This window comes from Enhydra lutris, unplaced genomic scaffold, assembly GCF_002288905.1.
Source record: "Enhydra lutris kenyoni isolate GAN:26980312 unplaced genomic scaffold, ASM228890v2 scaffoldscaffold21, whole genome shotgun sequence".
Taxonomy (NCBI): Eukaryota; Metazoa; Chordata; class Mammalia; order Carnivora; family Mustelidae; genus Enhydra; species Enhydra lutris.
In genome coordinates, this window is record NW_019154105.1 from 33840403 (window position 1) to 33858106 (window position 17704).

General features: G+C 38.3%; 1 protein-coding gene and 1 pseudogene across 1 annotated transcript in view; both read right to left on the reverse strand.

The window, feature by feature from the left end:
* Nucleotides 1-17704, reverse strand: part of LOC111149255 (solute carrier family 30 member 9) — an 84888-nt gene that overhangs the window by 58751 nt on the left and 8433 nt on the right. The window contains exons 2-3 of the mRNA XM_022506213.1: nucleotides 14871-15038; nucleotides 524-586 (exon numbers count right to left, since the gene is read on the reverse strand). Coding sequence (XP_022361921.1) covers nucleotides 524-586; nucleotides 14871-15038 — 231 coding nt within the window. The remainder of the gene's footprint in view (nucleotides 1-523; nucleotides 587-14870; nucleotides 15039-17704) is intronic.
* On the reverse strand, nucleotides 3715-4975 carry LOC111149165 (annotated as a pseudogene).

The following is a 17704-nucleotide window of genomic DNA, read 5'->3' on the forward strand; positions in this document are numbered from 1 at the left end:
GAATCCACTTTTGTCTGATGTCAAAGCCATGGTGCTTCTAGTCACAGAGTTACTGCCCTTGTCAAACACACTGGTTTGTAGACAGGAGACATAGTTCATTACAACGAGCAGAGCTGCAAACAAGACTGCCTTCGTCACTCAGTTATTCCTAAAAAAGAAAGTTGGACAAGAATGTCCAAACTCTATTTGGATTTGAACGTGCTGGAACTGAAAGGTACTGGTCTGTTTAATCACACTACTTTTCTAAAAATGATAAAGCAATGGGTGACTTTTATTTGCCATTACTTCCTTCTTTGGGCTTTTGAAAAAATAATTACCACCAAATTTATAACCCAAATGCAAAGTGAACTTCAGTAGAAATTAGCTTATAAGCAGGAGTATAAATCTTTACAGTCAGTATATTTAAAGAAAAGTAAAAATAGGCAGGACACTCAGAATAATACAATTATACAGAGCTCTATATAAACTAATTTTGTATATTCAAAACACCATTATAATGAAAAATAGAATAAAATATATTTACCTCTTACTTGGAGAGGCTCTTGCTTAATAAGTGGAGCTTTCAGTTCAGCGCCTATATTTTCTGCTATAAAGTATATTAAAAAAGTAACAATAAGTAGTTGCTTTCATACAAACCTATGAACTTAATATTAGCTAACAATCTGGCAATGTATAAAAAAGATAATACATGACAGACCAAGTTGTATTTATCCTAGGAATTCAAGAGTAGTCAAACATTAGTAAACCTATCAATGCCCCTAATTAACAGACTGAAGAACAAAAACTATAGAATCATTTCAGGAGCTAAAGAAAAAGCATTCACTAATATTCAACACCCATGCAACTTTCAAACTCTTGAAAATTAACATAAGAAGGGATTTCCTTAAAAAATAAAACAAACCTCTAACAAACATACTCAATGGTGAAAAATTTAGATGCATTTCTTTAAAATAAGGAACAGGGTTCCTGGGTGGCTCAGTTGGTTGAGCCACTGGCTTCGCCTCGGGTCATGATCCTGGAGTCCCGGGATCAAGTCCTGCATCGGGCTCCCAGGTCTGCAGGGAATCTGCTTCTCCCTCTGACCTTCTCCCATCTCATACTCTCTCTCACTTTCTCTCTCTCATATAAATAAATAAATAAATAAATAAATAAATAAATAAATAAATAAAATAAGGAACAAAACGATGACACATACTATAAATTCTTTTACTCAAAACTACTCTTGAGGGGCACCTAGAGTGGCTCAGTCAGTTAGGCATCTGACTTTGGCTCAGGTCATGATCTCAGGGGCCTGGGATCAAGACCCATGCTGGGCTCCCTGCTTAGCAGGAGGCTGCTTGTCCCTCTCTCTCTCCCTCTACTCCTTCCCCTGCTTGTGCTCTCTCTCTCAAATAAATAAATAAAATCTTGGGGGTAAAAAAACTATTGTAGAGATATTATTCAATGAGGAAAGGATGACTATCAAGTGGCTACTGGGACAACTATACAACTCCCTCCCCCCAAAATAAATGAGTAATTAAATAAAAATTAAAAATTAAATATACCTCACCCCATAAATAGGCAATTTCAGGTAAAGATTTACATGTTAAGGCATTTACACACCTAACAGACAACAGAGAATATATTTATGGTACAGACAGATTTCTTAAACAAGAAAAAATGGGTATATTCTACTAAATCAAAATTCAAAACTTCTGTCCACCAAAAGATCCTTTAAAGATTTTTTTTAATTTATTTTTTTGACAGACAGAGATCACAAGTAGAGAGAGAAGAGGAAGCAGGCTCCCTGCTGAGCAGAGAGCCCGATGCGGGGCTCGATTCCAGGACCCTGGGATCATGACCTGAGCCGAAGGCAGAGGCTTTTAACCCACTGAGCCACCCAGGCACCCAAAAGATTTTTTTTTTTTTTTAAAGATTTTATTTATTTATTTGTCAGAGAGAGAGAGAGAGAGAGAGAGTGAGCACAGGCAGATAGAGTGGCAGGCAGAGGCAGAGGGAGAAGCAGGCTCCCTGCCGAGCAAGGAGCCCGATGTGGGACTCGATCCCAGGACTCTGGGATCATGACCTGAGCCGAAGGCAGCCGCTTAACCAACTGAGCCACCCAGGCGTCCCCAAAAAGATCATTTAAAAAAAGAAAAGAAAAGCTTCAAATTGGGAGAAGATATTTCTAATAAATAGGATCAACAAATGATAACTACCAATATTTAAGAATTACTCCAGATCAACAAGAAAAAAAATCTCATTAGAAAAACAGAGCAGAAGACAGTAAGAAAGAAAGGAAATATAAGTAACAAATAAACATATGAAGAAATGGCTGCCTCATTATAGACAAAACCCAAACGAAACCACAAGAAGCCATTTTACAACCATCATTAGAAGAAAATGAAGAAATACATCAATATCTAATGTTGGCAAGGATATGGAGCAATGAGAATTCATGTACTGCTGGTAGAAATACACAAAGACACAATTACCTTGCTAAACAAGTTGCCATTATCTGATATAGTTGAACACAAGCATAACCTGTGACCTAGCAAATTCTACTTCTAGGTCAATATATTTGCCTTAATAGAAAACTTGCACAAGAGTACAAGGAGAAAAGTATATGAGTATTTCAGAGCAGCACTGGTCTGTTGCTTCAAATTGGAAACAACCCAAATGTCTATAAGCATTGACAGTTATACCATGTTATAGTCATAGATTTTATAGTAGTGAACATTATAAATATAATAATGGCCATCTTTCTTTGAGCCTTTACTATATGACAACCACTATTTATTCTAAGCACTTTGCATTTATCAACTCATTTAATTCACACAACCCTCAAAAGTATGTACTCTAATTATCCCCATGAAAATGAATGAACCAGACACATATACCATTAGGATAAATCTTTCCAAAATGTAATGAAAAAAGTAAAACACAAAAGCATACACACAATAAGTTACCACACAATAAAGTAAAAAAAAACAAGTTAAACAATACACACAAATGTTTAAATCTATGCTTTTGGAGCTCAACACAAAATTCAGGACAGTCACTTAGCTTTTTCTTGTTTTTGTTTTTTTTTTTAATTTCAAGATATTTTTAAATATAGATTTTATTTTTAAGTAATCTATACACCCAACATAGGGCTCGAACTTACAACCGTGAGATCAAGAGACTCAGGCTCCACCAATTGAGCCAGCCAGGTGCCCCTCAAAATGCCTTTTTTTTTTTTTTTTAAAGAAATTTATCAGGAAGAGGGGCAGAGAGGGAGGGACAGGAAGAGGGAAAGAATCCTAAGAAGACTCCTCGCTGAGTGCAGAGCTCAACGCAGAGCCTGCCCGTAGGACCCTGAGATCATTACCTGAACCAGAACCAAGAGTAGGACGCCCAATAACTGAGGCAGCGAAGCACCCCAAGATACTTTATTTTGAAAACGGGTCACAACACTAAGCTTCTGGCCCATTCTGCCAAAGTATAAGCTACAAATGCTTGCTCAGCAGCTAAGGGGCACTCTTTGGTAGCATGTATGAGAAGTGAAAAAAATCCTATAAAAACAAATATTCAATTAGTTTCCACAGGAACACAGATAACTGACTCCATCTCCCTAGCCTTCCATATTGCTGCATCCATGCCAACCCTTCTTACAAAGACATTTCAAAATTAGCAGTAATTAATTTAAACTGTCCCTTCAAATCCCACAATTCAAGAGAGACTTGAAGTTAACAGCTACAGGAATGGCACCCACACGCGAATGCTAGCTGAAGGACAGGCAGCGGGGGAACGCATTGTCCTCCTCTCCCAGGCCCAGGACGCGGGCAGGGGCTGACATCCTAGTCCTCTACTTAGGGCACAGGAAGTCGTGGTTCTGGATTTGCTACATCAGTTGCCATGCTGGCCCCTACATCTTAGAGCACCCAGCTGGCCTCTGGTACCCATCCAAAGTAGAAGCAGCAGCAACAGTGTGAACACCCACTTTTTCAAAGAGCATCCAACTGCCCACATGCCTCTCGGGAAAATTACAGCTCTGAACAATGTGATCAAGGCCATCACATGTCAGTCCCAATACGCTAGGTGAATGGTACCTCACATCTGGTTTGGGTCTATTTTGCAGAAGATTCATAAAGGATCCAATTAAATGATCCATATACTCCAACATTCATGTAATACATAAAGTCTGGTTCACTCGACTCACCCTCATCATCAGAGCCTGTGTGATCCTTTAATATGAGTTTTTTTGGCAAAGATACTAACTGCGAGCATGAGAGCTGTGCAATGTAGTATCTGCCAGGCTCAGCTATGATTCTCAATCCCAAGTCTGACTCTGACAGGAAATACTTGTTCAGTGCTGGGTTTATAATTGATAAATTTGATGCTGAGTTCTTCAAATTTAAGCTTTCCATCCTCAGATCCAGGAGAGCCACCAATGATATCAAGCAGATACATGCTGAAGCCAACCTCAGCTCCCATGTCAAAGACACAGCAGGCATCAGAGACGGCCTGCACGAAGCTCTCAGGCTCAGTACAGCCACTTCCCACGTAGGAGCTGACACCGATGGCATCAGTGTTCAGCTCTCTCACCCATTCCAAAAGAACCCTGCTGGTTTTGAGTGTGGCATCAAATTTAAAATTGAGACGGACTGTTTGGGAATCATCAGTGGCAATCTGCAAAACCCACTTTACTTTTGGATGTACCTTGGCAATTTTCATCAGTTTAACTTCACTATCAGAAGTCATCATCTGGGGTGCGTGGGTGGCTCAGTGGGTTAAGCCTCTGCCTTCGGCTCGGGTCATGATCTCAGGGTCCGGGGATCGAAGCCTGCATCGGGCTCTCTGCTCAGCAAGGAGCCTGCTTCCCCCTCTCCCTCTGCCTGCCTCTCTGCCTACTTGTGATTTCTCTCTCTCTGTCAAATAAATAAATAATAATAATAAAAAATGAAGAAGTCATGATCTGGACTCCATTACTGGCAGCACAGTTAATCTGAGACACTTGTTTTGCAAGGATCTGCACAGATCATCTCTCTGGAGGCACTCAGACTCTGCACCAATTCTTAGATTGGGTGGTAAATGCCCAGGTGTTGATTTTATTATGTTTTTATCTAATATTTTGTAATAAAAACCTCACCCTTAAAAAAATTTCTCTTTTTTCCTTTCACCCTCTCATGGATGTTACTCCAAATCACTCCTGTCTGTGTTTTCTGCATACTGTGGCAGATAAAAAGTCTACCTCAAAAGAGCAACAACTGGATAGCATTTTTACTTTCTCTTTGGAAGGTTTTAAGTTGGGTTTTTTCTTGTTTTTGGTTTCGTTTTGAAATCTATGATTTTCTTTTAACTTATCCTGCTTAGTATTCAAAGTGTACTTTTGATCTGAAGATTCTTATTTTTGCCAAAATCTGAAAAATTCTTATCATCTCTTTATATACTTCTCCACCATTTCTCTATTCTCTCTGAAATGGCCTATTAAATGTAGCCGAGAGCTTTATGCCTTTTAAGTGCCTTTTCATTTTTTTTTTAATCTTTTTGCTTCCCTATGCACACAAAGGGTCAATTCAATTTACTAATCCTCTACTTGACGATGACTATTTCATCTATTAAACTTTTGTTTTGGGGTGCCTGGGTGGCTCAGTGGGTTAAGCCTCTGCCTTCAGCTCAGGTCATGATCCCAGGGTCCTGGGATCGAGCCCCGCATAGGGCTCCCTGCTCAGCAGTGAGCCTGCTTCCCCCCCTCTCTCTGCCTGCCTCTCTGCCTACTTGTGATCTCTGTCTGTCAAATAAATAAATAAAACCTTTAAAAAAAAAAAAAAACTTTTGTTTTAAAGATTTATTTATTTATTTTTAGAGAGTGAGAAGGAGCCGGAGGGGTAGGGAAAGAGGGAGATAAAATTTCAAACTGATCCCACCACAGGGCTCAATCCTGGGACCCTAAGATCATGACCTGAGCCAAAACCAAGAGTCAGACACTTAACCTACTGAGCCACCCAGGTGCCCCTAATCTATTAAATTTTTATTTTAGTGACTACACTTTCATTTCTAAGATTTCTAGTTGGCTCTTTTCCAGATTTATTTGTTCTGGTTTTACTCTGCCAGTATGTATGTCAAATATGAGTACTTCACTTATTTTTTCTGAGGATATTAAACTTATTTTAAAGCAATTCAGGCTGTTATTTTAGCATCATCTAGAGATAATACACATTTGATTTTGTTGGCTTTCTTACAGCTAGGATTTTTCATGCATTTTTATTTTTTTATTGATACAATTGACATACAAGATTTTATAAGTTTAAGGTGTATAATGTGTTGATTTGAAATGTATACATTGCAATATGATCCTTTGTGTACTTTTATATTTTGGGGATTACAATCCTATTAACAATTAATTAACATCCTATTCTGAATAGGATATATCCTTTCACTCTCCTTCTCATGCTCTAGCTCAAAACTCAATCTGATCCTTCTGTCTTGAACCAGATTTCCTACTGCCAGTTTGAAATTCCCACCCCTCTATCCAGTCTCAAAAAGAGCAAATAGCAGGATCCAAATCCTCTTTTTCCCTCTTGCCTCCCTAACTTACAGCCTCCTACAAGACAAAGCCTCACATAACAAATGGAAGAAGCCAGTTCAGCCTCCGATATGTGTGTGGGTAAGTTCAAACAATGAGTCTGACTCCAGCACCTGGCTATGCATGTATCGCCTATAGATCTATTATCCTAACCAAACCGAACCCCTGGTGGCCAATGCCTGATTACAGACCACAGTCCAGCACCTTCTGTTACACTCCTTGGACACAGCACATCTTTTTCTGAGTCCAGTTGTTTCTTCAGTTTTCTCTTTCTATATTTTACCTATCACTCTGAGGAGAAGTAGAACAGATAACTCAAAGCATCTATTTGAAATGCCATCTTGGTGAGAATTTCTGCCTAAGCCACTGATTTACCTTCCTTCAAAGGTTTTACAGATAAATTACATGCCAACAGCCTAGGCACTAACAAAGGCAAAACTCTTTGAAATAAAAGCAAAGGATGCCTGGGTGGCTCAGTCTGCCTTCAGGTCAGGTCACAATTCCAGGGTCCTGGGACTGAGTCCTGCATCTGGCTCCCTGCTCAGTGGAGAGTTTCCTTTTCCCTCTGTGCCTCTCTCCCTCTCTCAAAAATAAAAAAATAAATAAAATCTTCAAAAATAAAAAAATAAAAGCAAAAATCTTACATCTAATTTTTAGTATATCCTTAGGGGTTTTTTTAGTGAAAGCCACTGGAGAAATAACTTAACATGGTATATTATGTTTTGATTACTAAAACACATACACAAAATCCAAAAGGCTTTAACATCAAATCCTAAGTAGGTCATGATAGTATCAAACACTCCTATTTAGGGGCGCCTGGCTGTCTCAGTTGGTAGAGCATGAAACTCTTGATATTGGGGTTGTGAGTTAAGCCCCACATTGGGTACAGAGATTACTTAAAAATTTTTTTTTAAATTTAAAACACACTAATGAATGACTACAGCTTACAACATGTGACACCAAACAGTTCAATATGATTTTATTTTTATTTATTTGCAAATTCTAAAGCATCTTTACAAAAATCTATATATCAATTTCTTAAAATTTTGTTGTGGGAAGAGAGAAAAGGGCAGACAAAAGTAAGGGAAAACCTTTAATCACTCACCTAATATCTAAACAGCTAAAATCTACTGTCGAAAGTTTTAGAGACAACCCACTTTTCCACAATGATCAAAGTAATTCTACCAATCACATGAAACAATCTGCTCTAAGACCGATATTTCTGGTTATTTTTCTCACTACAAATGGTCTAGATGCAACTAATAATATAGTGCTAAGAATCATAAACAAGAAATGCAAGTAAATGGTTCAAAAACAGGTTTGAATACTAATTTGGCACACCAACATCTTTATAAACTTATACTCTATCACTGGAGTAGAATCTTTATGATTTCAATAAATAACTAGATAGTTTATCCATGAATATCTCTAGACACTTGTTTAAAGCTCAACCCCTGGCTGTTTGCCACACATCTGCTGTCATTAGCAAAATTAAAACTAATTTTACTAAAATTTAAAACATCTGAACGCTCCTTAAAAATTTAAGGATTCCTTAGCAAGTCTCTGCCTCTTAATGAGCTGTTCCTGACTTTACCATGTGATTTGAATTATTCAAAAGTCAATCTCAAATCCTTAAATATACAAATTATCTTTCAATCAAGCAATTACTTGCTATCTATCTAATGGCTAACAAGTTCTAATTTGACCTAAGCAAATTCTGAAAAATTGAACCCAAAATAAAACCATCAGTAAACAATGTATTTCTAATATAAGAAAATAAACTACCATTTTTATTTCAGTCAGCAGAGAAAAAAGAAACCTAGTCATGGATTTCAATTTCAAACATTCTGTATAGCAGAACCAACATTAAATGCTTTTGCCTGAATCTATGTTCACCTCAGAAGAGTATTATAACATATTTTTTTCTTAATTGTATGATTTTATCACTTGTTTCTTTTCCCATTTCTATGTTCCAATAAATATGCTTATTTCTGGAACTGAGGGACTCATTACACTCTCCATCCCTTCATCTTCTAATAGCAAACTCTCAATCAATATTCGTCCCTGCAGTTCTCCATCACCACAAGGAAAAGAGAACGAATTGGTTAAAACTGCACAGGAAGCCCAGAGGGAGGATGGGGCTTAGGAAAAAGGATGAAAAACAGGCATTGTAAACACAAGCACAGGTTTCTCGAGGAATCTATAAGATATTCCCCTGTGAAAGGCATCCAACTGAAGAAAAGGTAGTCTTGAAATGTTTATTATTCCTCAAACACGCTCTACTTCTGACACCATATTCTCCTTGGTTTCCCTCCTACCTCTCCAGGCTGCTCCTTCTTAAGTATTCTCTGCAGGCTTCTCTTTCATCTGCCCCTGACTCACTGGGGATTTCTGTACTGAAAGATCTTATCTCCTCACTCTGAACTCCCTTCCTGAACTGCCCCAAACACACTCATGACTTCAGTTATCTCCTGGGTATAGTTAATAGCTAATCCTAAATCTCTCCCCAAGTTAGAACTCTGCATTCACTCATTTACAAATATTTATTAAACCCCTACTACGTGCAAACCACTGCTCTAGGCACTGAGTCTCCTACTTTCATGGGGCTTTAGAAACAAGGAGGGAATGAGAAATAAAAGAAATATTGAAAATTATCAATCGGTATTATTAACTGCTACTCACAGAGAGAATTAAAATTAGGCTAATATTAAAGACTGACTGGGTGGCCGCTTTATTTTTTTTTAAGGTTTTATTTATTTATTTGAGAGAGAGAGTAAGAGAGAGCACATGCATACACATACAAGCAAGGCAGAGGGGCAGAGGGAGAAGCAGACTCCCTACAGGGCTAAATCCAAGGACCCTGAGATCATGACCTGAGCCAAAGGCAGACACGCTTAACCAATTGAATGGGTGGCTACTTTAGATGAAGTGATTAAAGAATGACTTTGTGCAGAGTTGACATTTTAACTAAGATATAAGTGACCAAAAGGGGTCAGCCATGTGTAGAAGGTCACCTTGAAAGAGAAAGCACCTAGAGCAAAAGCCCTAAAATGAGAACGAGGTTTGTATTTACTAAGAACCAAAGGGAGACTGGTTTGGCTGAAGAATAATGAGCATGAAAGAGTAGAAGCAAGGAGCCCAGGGAGAAGGCAGTAATCCAGCCAAGAGATGATGAGATGATGATGTCTCACAGCAGAAAAGCAGCACACCCAACTGCCTACCAGCCATCTGTTAAGATGTCACAGAGGCACCTACAATTCAGATGTCCAAAACTAAATCACCATCTTCTCATTAAAATACACACTCGTTTTGGTATTTCCAAGTTTAGAAATCAATGAATCATCTACACAATCATCCAATCCAGTCAGTAACCAGGCACTATGCTTTACTTGATTCTCTTCTCTTTTTCCTAAATTCAATCACCAAGTCCTAATTATTCAGCTCCTAAATCTCCAGTTCATCTACTCACTTAAAAAAAGCATCGCCAGGGGCGCCTGGGTGGCTCAGTGGGCTAAAGCCTCTGCCTTCAGCTCAGGTCATGATCCCAGGGTCATGGGATCGAGCCCCACATCGGGCTCTCTGCTCCGCGGGGAGCCTGCTTTCTCCTCTCTCTCTGCCTGCCTCTCTGCCTACTTGTGATCTCCGTCTGTCAAATAAAAAAAAAAAAATTTAAAAAAAAAAAAAAAAAAAAAGCATCGCCATTATCTTAGTCTAGACCCTCATTTGTAATACTGCTCTCACTCTCCTTCCTTTCCAATGGGTTTTCTAGTCAGCAACTATTATCTTTCTAAATTTTAAATCTGATCAAGTACTTCCCCTACTTAAAATACTCTAACAGATTCCCAGTGTCTAGAAAACAAAGTCCAAATTCCTCAACAAAACCTTGATCTGACTTTGCTGACCGCCTGATATTCATCCCTTGTGCTCTCAAAACTACCAACATCAGCACCAGGTCCCATATTCACTAACCTAATTACACTAAAACACTTGCAGTTTTGCCTTTCTCTACCATTCATCACACCAATACCTAATTTTCTTTTAGGTCCCTAACTAGGTAACATTTCCTCATGGAAAACTTTCTCAACCATTCAAGACTCAGTTCAATACCCCTCTAAGTACTTCTGCAGCACACAGTATTTCCTCCACCGTGGTATTTACCATGCAGTATGATTTTTGTTTGCTTAACTTTGTTTTAATTTTCGTTTCAGTAATAAACTCAGAGTCATTCTATTTTGCTGCCATATAAGAAGCGTTCAATAAATACATCTTGGGGTGCCTAGATGGCCAAGTCAATTGAGCGTCCAACTCTTGATTTTGACTCACGTCATGATCTCAGGGATGTGGGATAGAGCCCTGAGTGTGGCTCTGCCCTCAGAGCAGAGTCTGCTTATCCCTCTCCCTCTGCTCCCCCCCCCCGTTCTATCTCCAAAACGAATAAATAAAACCCTTAAAAGTAAAATACTTCTTGAATAAATAAATGAATAAAGGACTTCATTTTAATGCTGCACAGCAGACTAGATATCCTGGACAAAATCTTTTCAAACACATCGCTAAGCTCACAAAAAATGATGCAAAGAGGGCAAAAACAAAAGGAAAGCTGAACCTCTACAGACTGAGAACACCAAAGCCAACCACCATTTCCCCTAAGATTTCTGTTGAGGTGGTTTTTTTTTAAAGTTTTTTTTTTTTTTTAAATTGACAGAGAGAGACAGTGAGAGAGGGAACACAAGCGGAAGTGGTGGAGAGTGGGAGAGGGAGAAGCAGGCTTCCCACTGAGCAGGGAATCCGATGTGGGACTCAATCCCAGGACCCTGGAATCATGACCTGAGCCCAAGGCAGAGCTTAACAACTGAGCCACCCAGGTGTCCCTCTGTTGAGGTTTATAGTCTTTGAGCTTCTACTTCCATTGCTGCTAGCGGCATGAGAGACAGGAGAAGACGACTACATTCTATTCCAGATGGAACATCTAACAGGAGACACCCAGAAAAAAAAGCTAGACAGACAGTATAACTGTGAACTAAAAAACACACACACACACACACACACAGAAGGGAACAGCAAGAAAGCATGCCAACCTCTCCTTTGGTGTTAAATAGTGGGGATGAAAAACATAAGGCTAAGTCAGCCCTCACACAAGTCTGCAGTCTGAATTCATGCTACCAAAGTGGTCTAAAAAGTCTAGAGCAAAGAATTTAAGTTAATTTGGTCCCAAGCTGTATTCCTAGCAGCTAAGTGAGGCACAAGCAAACTATGCAGAAATGCATCTTCAATCCAGAGAGACTTCGAATAGTTCCAAAATACTAAACTCCATGGAAAATGAATAATTCTCAATAAAAAACAAAGATATGGCATCATGAATGAGTGCACAAAATAAAAAGATAATACAGTAAGAACCAAAAAATTTCAGATACAATTTTCATTTATAGAATATAAAATAGACACATTTAATATGGTAAGTAATAAAACAGGAGTTTGAAAACTTAAGGAACAAAGAGAATAAATAAGCAAGGTGAAAAATAAACAATTTCTAGATATGAAAAATATAATCATTGAAATTAACAACCCAACATACAGGGTGCCAGGGTGGCTCAGTAGGTTAAGTGTCTGCCTTTGGCTCAGGCTGAGGCCTGCCTCAGGCTCCCTGCTCAGCGGGAAGCCTGCTTTTCCCTCCCCCTCTCCCACTGCTTGTGTTCTCTCTCTGTCAAATAAATAAAACCTTAAAAAAAAAAAAACCACAAAAACCCAACATACATATCAACCAGTAGACCAGAGGCTAACTAACAAGGGAATTGGCAAACTAGGCAGATCTAAGAAAATAATCCAGAATTCAGGCCAGAAAGATAAAGAGATACAAAATACGACAGAGAGATTTAGAGACATGGAAAATAAAGCAAAAAGATCTAACATAATTCTTAGAGTTCCAAAAAGAGATAAAAGATAACTGAAAACTGACTCAGTCAGTGAAGCATATGACTCTTGATCTCAGGGTTTAGAGTTCAAGCCCCATGTTGGGTGTATAGATTACTTAAAAATCTTAAAAAAAAATGAGCAAAGGGGCATCTGGGTAGCAAAGTCGGTTAAGCGTGAGTGAGACTCCTGGTTTCAGGTCAGGTTGTGATCTCAGGGTGATGAAATCAACCCGCACACCAGACTCCACATCTACTTAGGTTCTCTCTCCATCTCCCTCTGACTCTCCCCATGAGCTCGCTCAGTCTCTCTCTCAAATAAATAAATCTTTAAATAAATAATACATTTTTTAAAAAGAGAGAGAGAACCAAGAAAAGGTAATAGAGAGTGACAGAGAATTACAGAAAAATACTAATCCTCAGTTCCTGGAGGCCCAACAAATCTCAAGCAGGATAAATACACAGAAATACATACCTAGTATGCAGAAATACATACATAGTATAATTGCAGTTTACACCAAAGAAAAAGACTTTCAAAATAAAGTTAATCAAATTTAAAAAGCAATAAAATAGAAAAAACATGAGAACAAAAGGATGATACGTGACTTCTCAACAGCAACAGAACCCAAAAGACACTGGAATAACATCTTAAATTGCCTTTACCATAAAAAGATCCTCACCTAAAGGAACTTGTATAAGATGTACTACATCAGACAGAAAGACCAGAGAAATAAGAAAAGGTGGTTAACAGGGATTTTAGAGAAATTTGAACAAATAATGATGTATATTGTATAGAAGGGATAGATCAGAGCAGACACAAAATACTAGCCAATAAATAGCCTGTGAGTTGGGAGAAAGTGACCAGAATTAAAGGATTCTAAGTTCTTTATATTTTTCAGAAAAAACTGTTAAGCTTTTTAATTACCTTTAGACTCTGAAGTACATAGAGTATTTAACTCCCAAGCTAGTGCATGTATGTGTGTGCACATGGGGGAGAAAGGATAACGCAGTGAGAAAAAAGAAAAAAAAAGGCAAAAAAGAAATTAAAAAAAACAAAACAAAAACAAAAACCCAGGGACGCCTGGGCGGCTCAGTCAGTTAAACATCTCCCTCGGCTCAGGTCATGATCCCAGGGTCCTGGCATCAAGTCCTACATCAGGCTCCCTGCTCAGCTGGAAGCCTGCTTCTTCCTTTACTTCTGCCTGCCTATGCGCTCTCTCTCTCACTCTCTCTCTCTCTGACAAATAGATAAATAAAATCTTTAAAAAATAAAATAAAATTAAAAAAAAATTTTAAAAACCCACAAGGAAGCTCATGAGACAATGGCAGAAATATGCTTAAATATATCAGTGATAACAGTAAATATAAACAGACTAAATTTCTAATTATAAGACAAAGATTATCAAATCAGGACAAAAAAAGGTTAAAATTAAAGGATGGGAAAACAGGCAAATACTAATAACATCTGGTAGAGACACTAAAAAAAAAGAGTTGTTACATAAAAAGAAAGGGTGTCATGCATCAGTGTTATGTAATGACTCTAAATGTTTATGTATCTAATAACATAGCTACAAAATATATAAAGCGAAATTTTAGGGACAATTGTTGAAGGAAAGACTGTCAAATCCACCAGAGCTATTGTGGCTTAAACACCTACTTTAGAAGAAGAGGAAGGTACAGAATTAATGAACAATACAGCTATCTGATCATTAAAAAATGAATGACAAAATAAGCACAAAGAAAACAGGAGGATATAATTAAAGTAAGAATAAAAATTAACCAAACAGGAAACAAACATATAATATAAATATTCAAAGTAAAAAGATACTACTTGGAAAAATAAGAAAATGGACAGAGTTCTGGCAAGATTAATCAAGAAAATGACAAACACCATTAAGAATGAAAAAAAAAGGGCTGCCTGGGTGGCTCAGTGGGTTAAGCCTCTGCCTTCAGCTCAGGTCATGATCTCAGGGTCCTAGGATCGAGTCCCACATCGGGCTCTCTGCTAGGCAGTAAGCCTGCTTCCTCCTCTCTCTCACTCTCTCTCTCTCTCTCTACTTGTGATCTCTCTCTGTCAAATAAATAAAATCTTAAAAAAAAAAAAAAGAATAAAAAAAAAGATATAACTATAAATGCTGCTAAGAGTATACAGAGACTATTATGAACTTGATGCCAATAAATTAAAAATTTAGTTTAAGTGGACAAACTCCCAGAAAAAAATAGAACTTACCAAAACTGAGTCAAAAGCAGAAAAATTAAAAGAAAGTAAATTAGCAGTTTAATAGCTTTCCACAAAATAAACATTAACCCAGGTAGTTTTGTAAATAAGTTCCATCAAACATTCAAGGGACAAATAATCTTACACAAGCTATTTCAGTATATAGAAAAAAAAATGATTTTAAAAGATTTATACACACCTGTTTCATCAAATGATGGCACTTTTTCCACTCTGAGAGTCTGTGATCCCTGTCCTTCCTTCTGAACATTTGTGGAGTATGACTTCACTTGACTCAGTGTACAAATAAATGGGTGACTATAGCGAACCATGTTTGAAAAGCTTCCCAATGTCACTACATTCTGCCATTCTACCAAAAAAAAAGAAAAAAGAAAAAAAAATTAATGTCCAACAAACTCACAACAAAGATTTTATACCCAATAAAACATACCTACTATGTTAGAAAGAAAATAATTTTACAGAGTAACAATAAAACTTTCATTCTGCTAAATACCCAAAAGCACATGCCAACCCACCCTCTCTGTAGAGGTGTTTCACTGACCCCTAGGTGTATGGAGACTACGCTTTGTAAAGAAAAAATAATAATATTCTTATTCTCTAATTTGTAAATTTATTTATATAGGAAATTTTATTTTTAAAAGTCTTTTTAAAAAGATTTTATTCATTTATTTATTTGAGAGAGCATGCACGATCAAGAGCAAAGGGAGAGGCAGAGGGACAAGCAGATTCCTCATGCAACCTGACACAGGGCTCGATCCCACGACCCTAAGACCATGACCTAAGCCAAAGTCAGATGTTTAACCCACTGAGCCCACCCAGGTGCCCCTGGAAACTTAAAATATGGAAAATCAGATAAGACATTCTCATTATTCACTTCTTCTGAAACATCTCTGACATATGATACTTTTTATTTTGTATATGCTGGTTACATGTTAAAAAAAATGTTGGCATTATGTACCTTTCAGAGTAGAGAACTCTGAGAGTGAGGAGGTAAGGAGGGCTTTCTACTCAAAATTACCCTGTGTCCTTCTGCTAGCTAGAGATTTATTCCTCTTTCATTTCACAATCAATAAGTGAATTATATTAATCAGTCATTCATACTGTCACTGATTTTTTTTAATCAGATAATTAGATCAACATTTGGTGAGATTCCTCAGTACACAGGAATTCTAATTGAGGGAAGAATAGAAGACTAATTACAAAGCACTTCAACTGCTGCATCTGGTTGACTGTGGGCTTTGGAGGGCTGAAATACTGAAGAAAAATATATTCCACACTTGCACTGAAGTGGCAGAAAACTAAATCTGTCTTTACTTTCATGTGACCCTCTTTCTTTCTTTCTTTTTTTTAAATTATGAGTACTAGACCTTGAACATCTTGTGAATAATTTACATATTTTTTAAAGTGTTAGCTGAAATAATGAAGGTATATAATTAGAGACAGTCAAGTTTTTCTGAGTGGAGAGTCAAGCATTTAAGGGCTGAAACTTTTCTTTCTTTCCTTTCCCCCCCCCCAAGTAATCTCTACACCCAACTTGGGGATTGAACTCCACCTTGAGATTGAGGGCCACATGCTTTACCTACTGAGCCAGCCGCGCACCCTGAGGGTGAAACCTTTCTAACTGCTTAATAATGATCTTCCAGGGGCGCCTGGGTGGCTCAGTGGGTTAAAGCCTCTGCCTTCACCTCAGGTCACGATCCCAGGTCAAGTTCCCAGGGTCCTGGGATGGAGGCCTGCAACAGGCTCTCCACTCAGCAGGGAGCCTGCTTCCTCCTCTCTCTTTCTCTCTCTCTCTCTCTGCCTGCCTCTCCGCCTACTTGTGATCTCTGTCATCTTACTGTTTCCCTTATTTGGCAAATAATTGTTGAAGGCCCAGTATGTTTTTGGGCATTTGCCTCTATTTTTTAAAGGCTTACTCTTACACTAAAGTAAAGCAAATATAACAGTGCACCTCCTTGCACATTAAAATCTGTAGCCTAGGGGTGACTTGGTGGTTCAGTTGTTAAGCAGCTGCCTTTGGCTCAAGTCATGATCCCAGACTTGGGAGTCCTACATTGGGATCCCCACTCAGCGGGGAGCCTGGTTCTCCCTCTCCTCTGCTTGCTGTTCCCCCTACTTGTGTTCACTCTCCCTTTCTCTGGCAAATAAATAAATAAATATTAAAAAAATAATAAAGAAAAATCTGTAGCCTATTAGCCAAATCAGTGAAGCAAGGACTAAAGCAAATTTTCCTAAGAAACGCACCCTCCAGAAAAGCATCCTGTTTACTGTGGCCACTGGTGTTGTCAGTCCTATCCAAGGTATCTTTTGTGATTATTACCTAACAAACCAATATGCCACTAATGCTTTTTTCCCACCCACTGATCCAATGCTTTTATAAGCTGTGCTAAAGTGTGTAAAGAGAGACTATTCCAGTTTTTTTTTTTTTTTTAATATTATTTATTTATTTGTCAGAGAGAGAGAGTGAGTGCGTGCAAGCGCACAAGCAGGGGGAACATCGGGGAGAGGGACGAGCAGGCTCCCCTCTGAGCAAAGATCCTGATGCAGGACTCAATACCAGGATCCCAGGATCACGACCTGAGCAAAAGGCAGATGCTTAACCTACTGTGCCACGCAGCTGTCCCTACTTCACAGTTGAAAAAAATCCTCCCTCAGAATATAAATATTTCCATGATTTGAGTCTAGATTTTTTTCAAGGTTTTCCTTAGTTCTTCAAACATTACAGAAAATTTCAAACATATGCAGAGGTAGGAAAAAACAGTACAATAAATGGCCAGGTACTCATTGCCCACCTTCAGCAATTATCAACTCATGGTGAACCTAGTCTCATATCTACCTGCACCAATACTTCCTCACCTCCATGCTAATTTGATGCAAATCTAAGACATAAAATTACTTATTTATATGTTTATTTATAAAGATTTTATTTGAGGTAGAGAGCACAAGCTGCGGGGAGGGGCAGAGGCAAAGGAGGATGAGAACTCCCACTGAGCAGGGAGCCCAATGTGAGGCTTA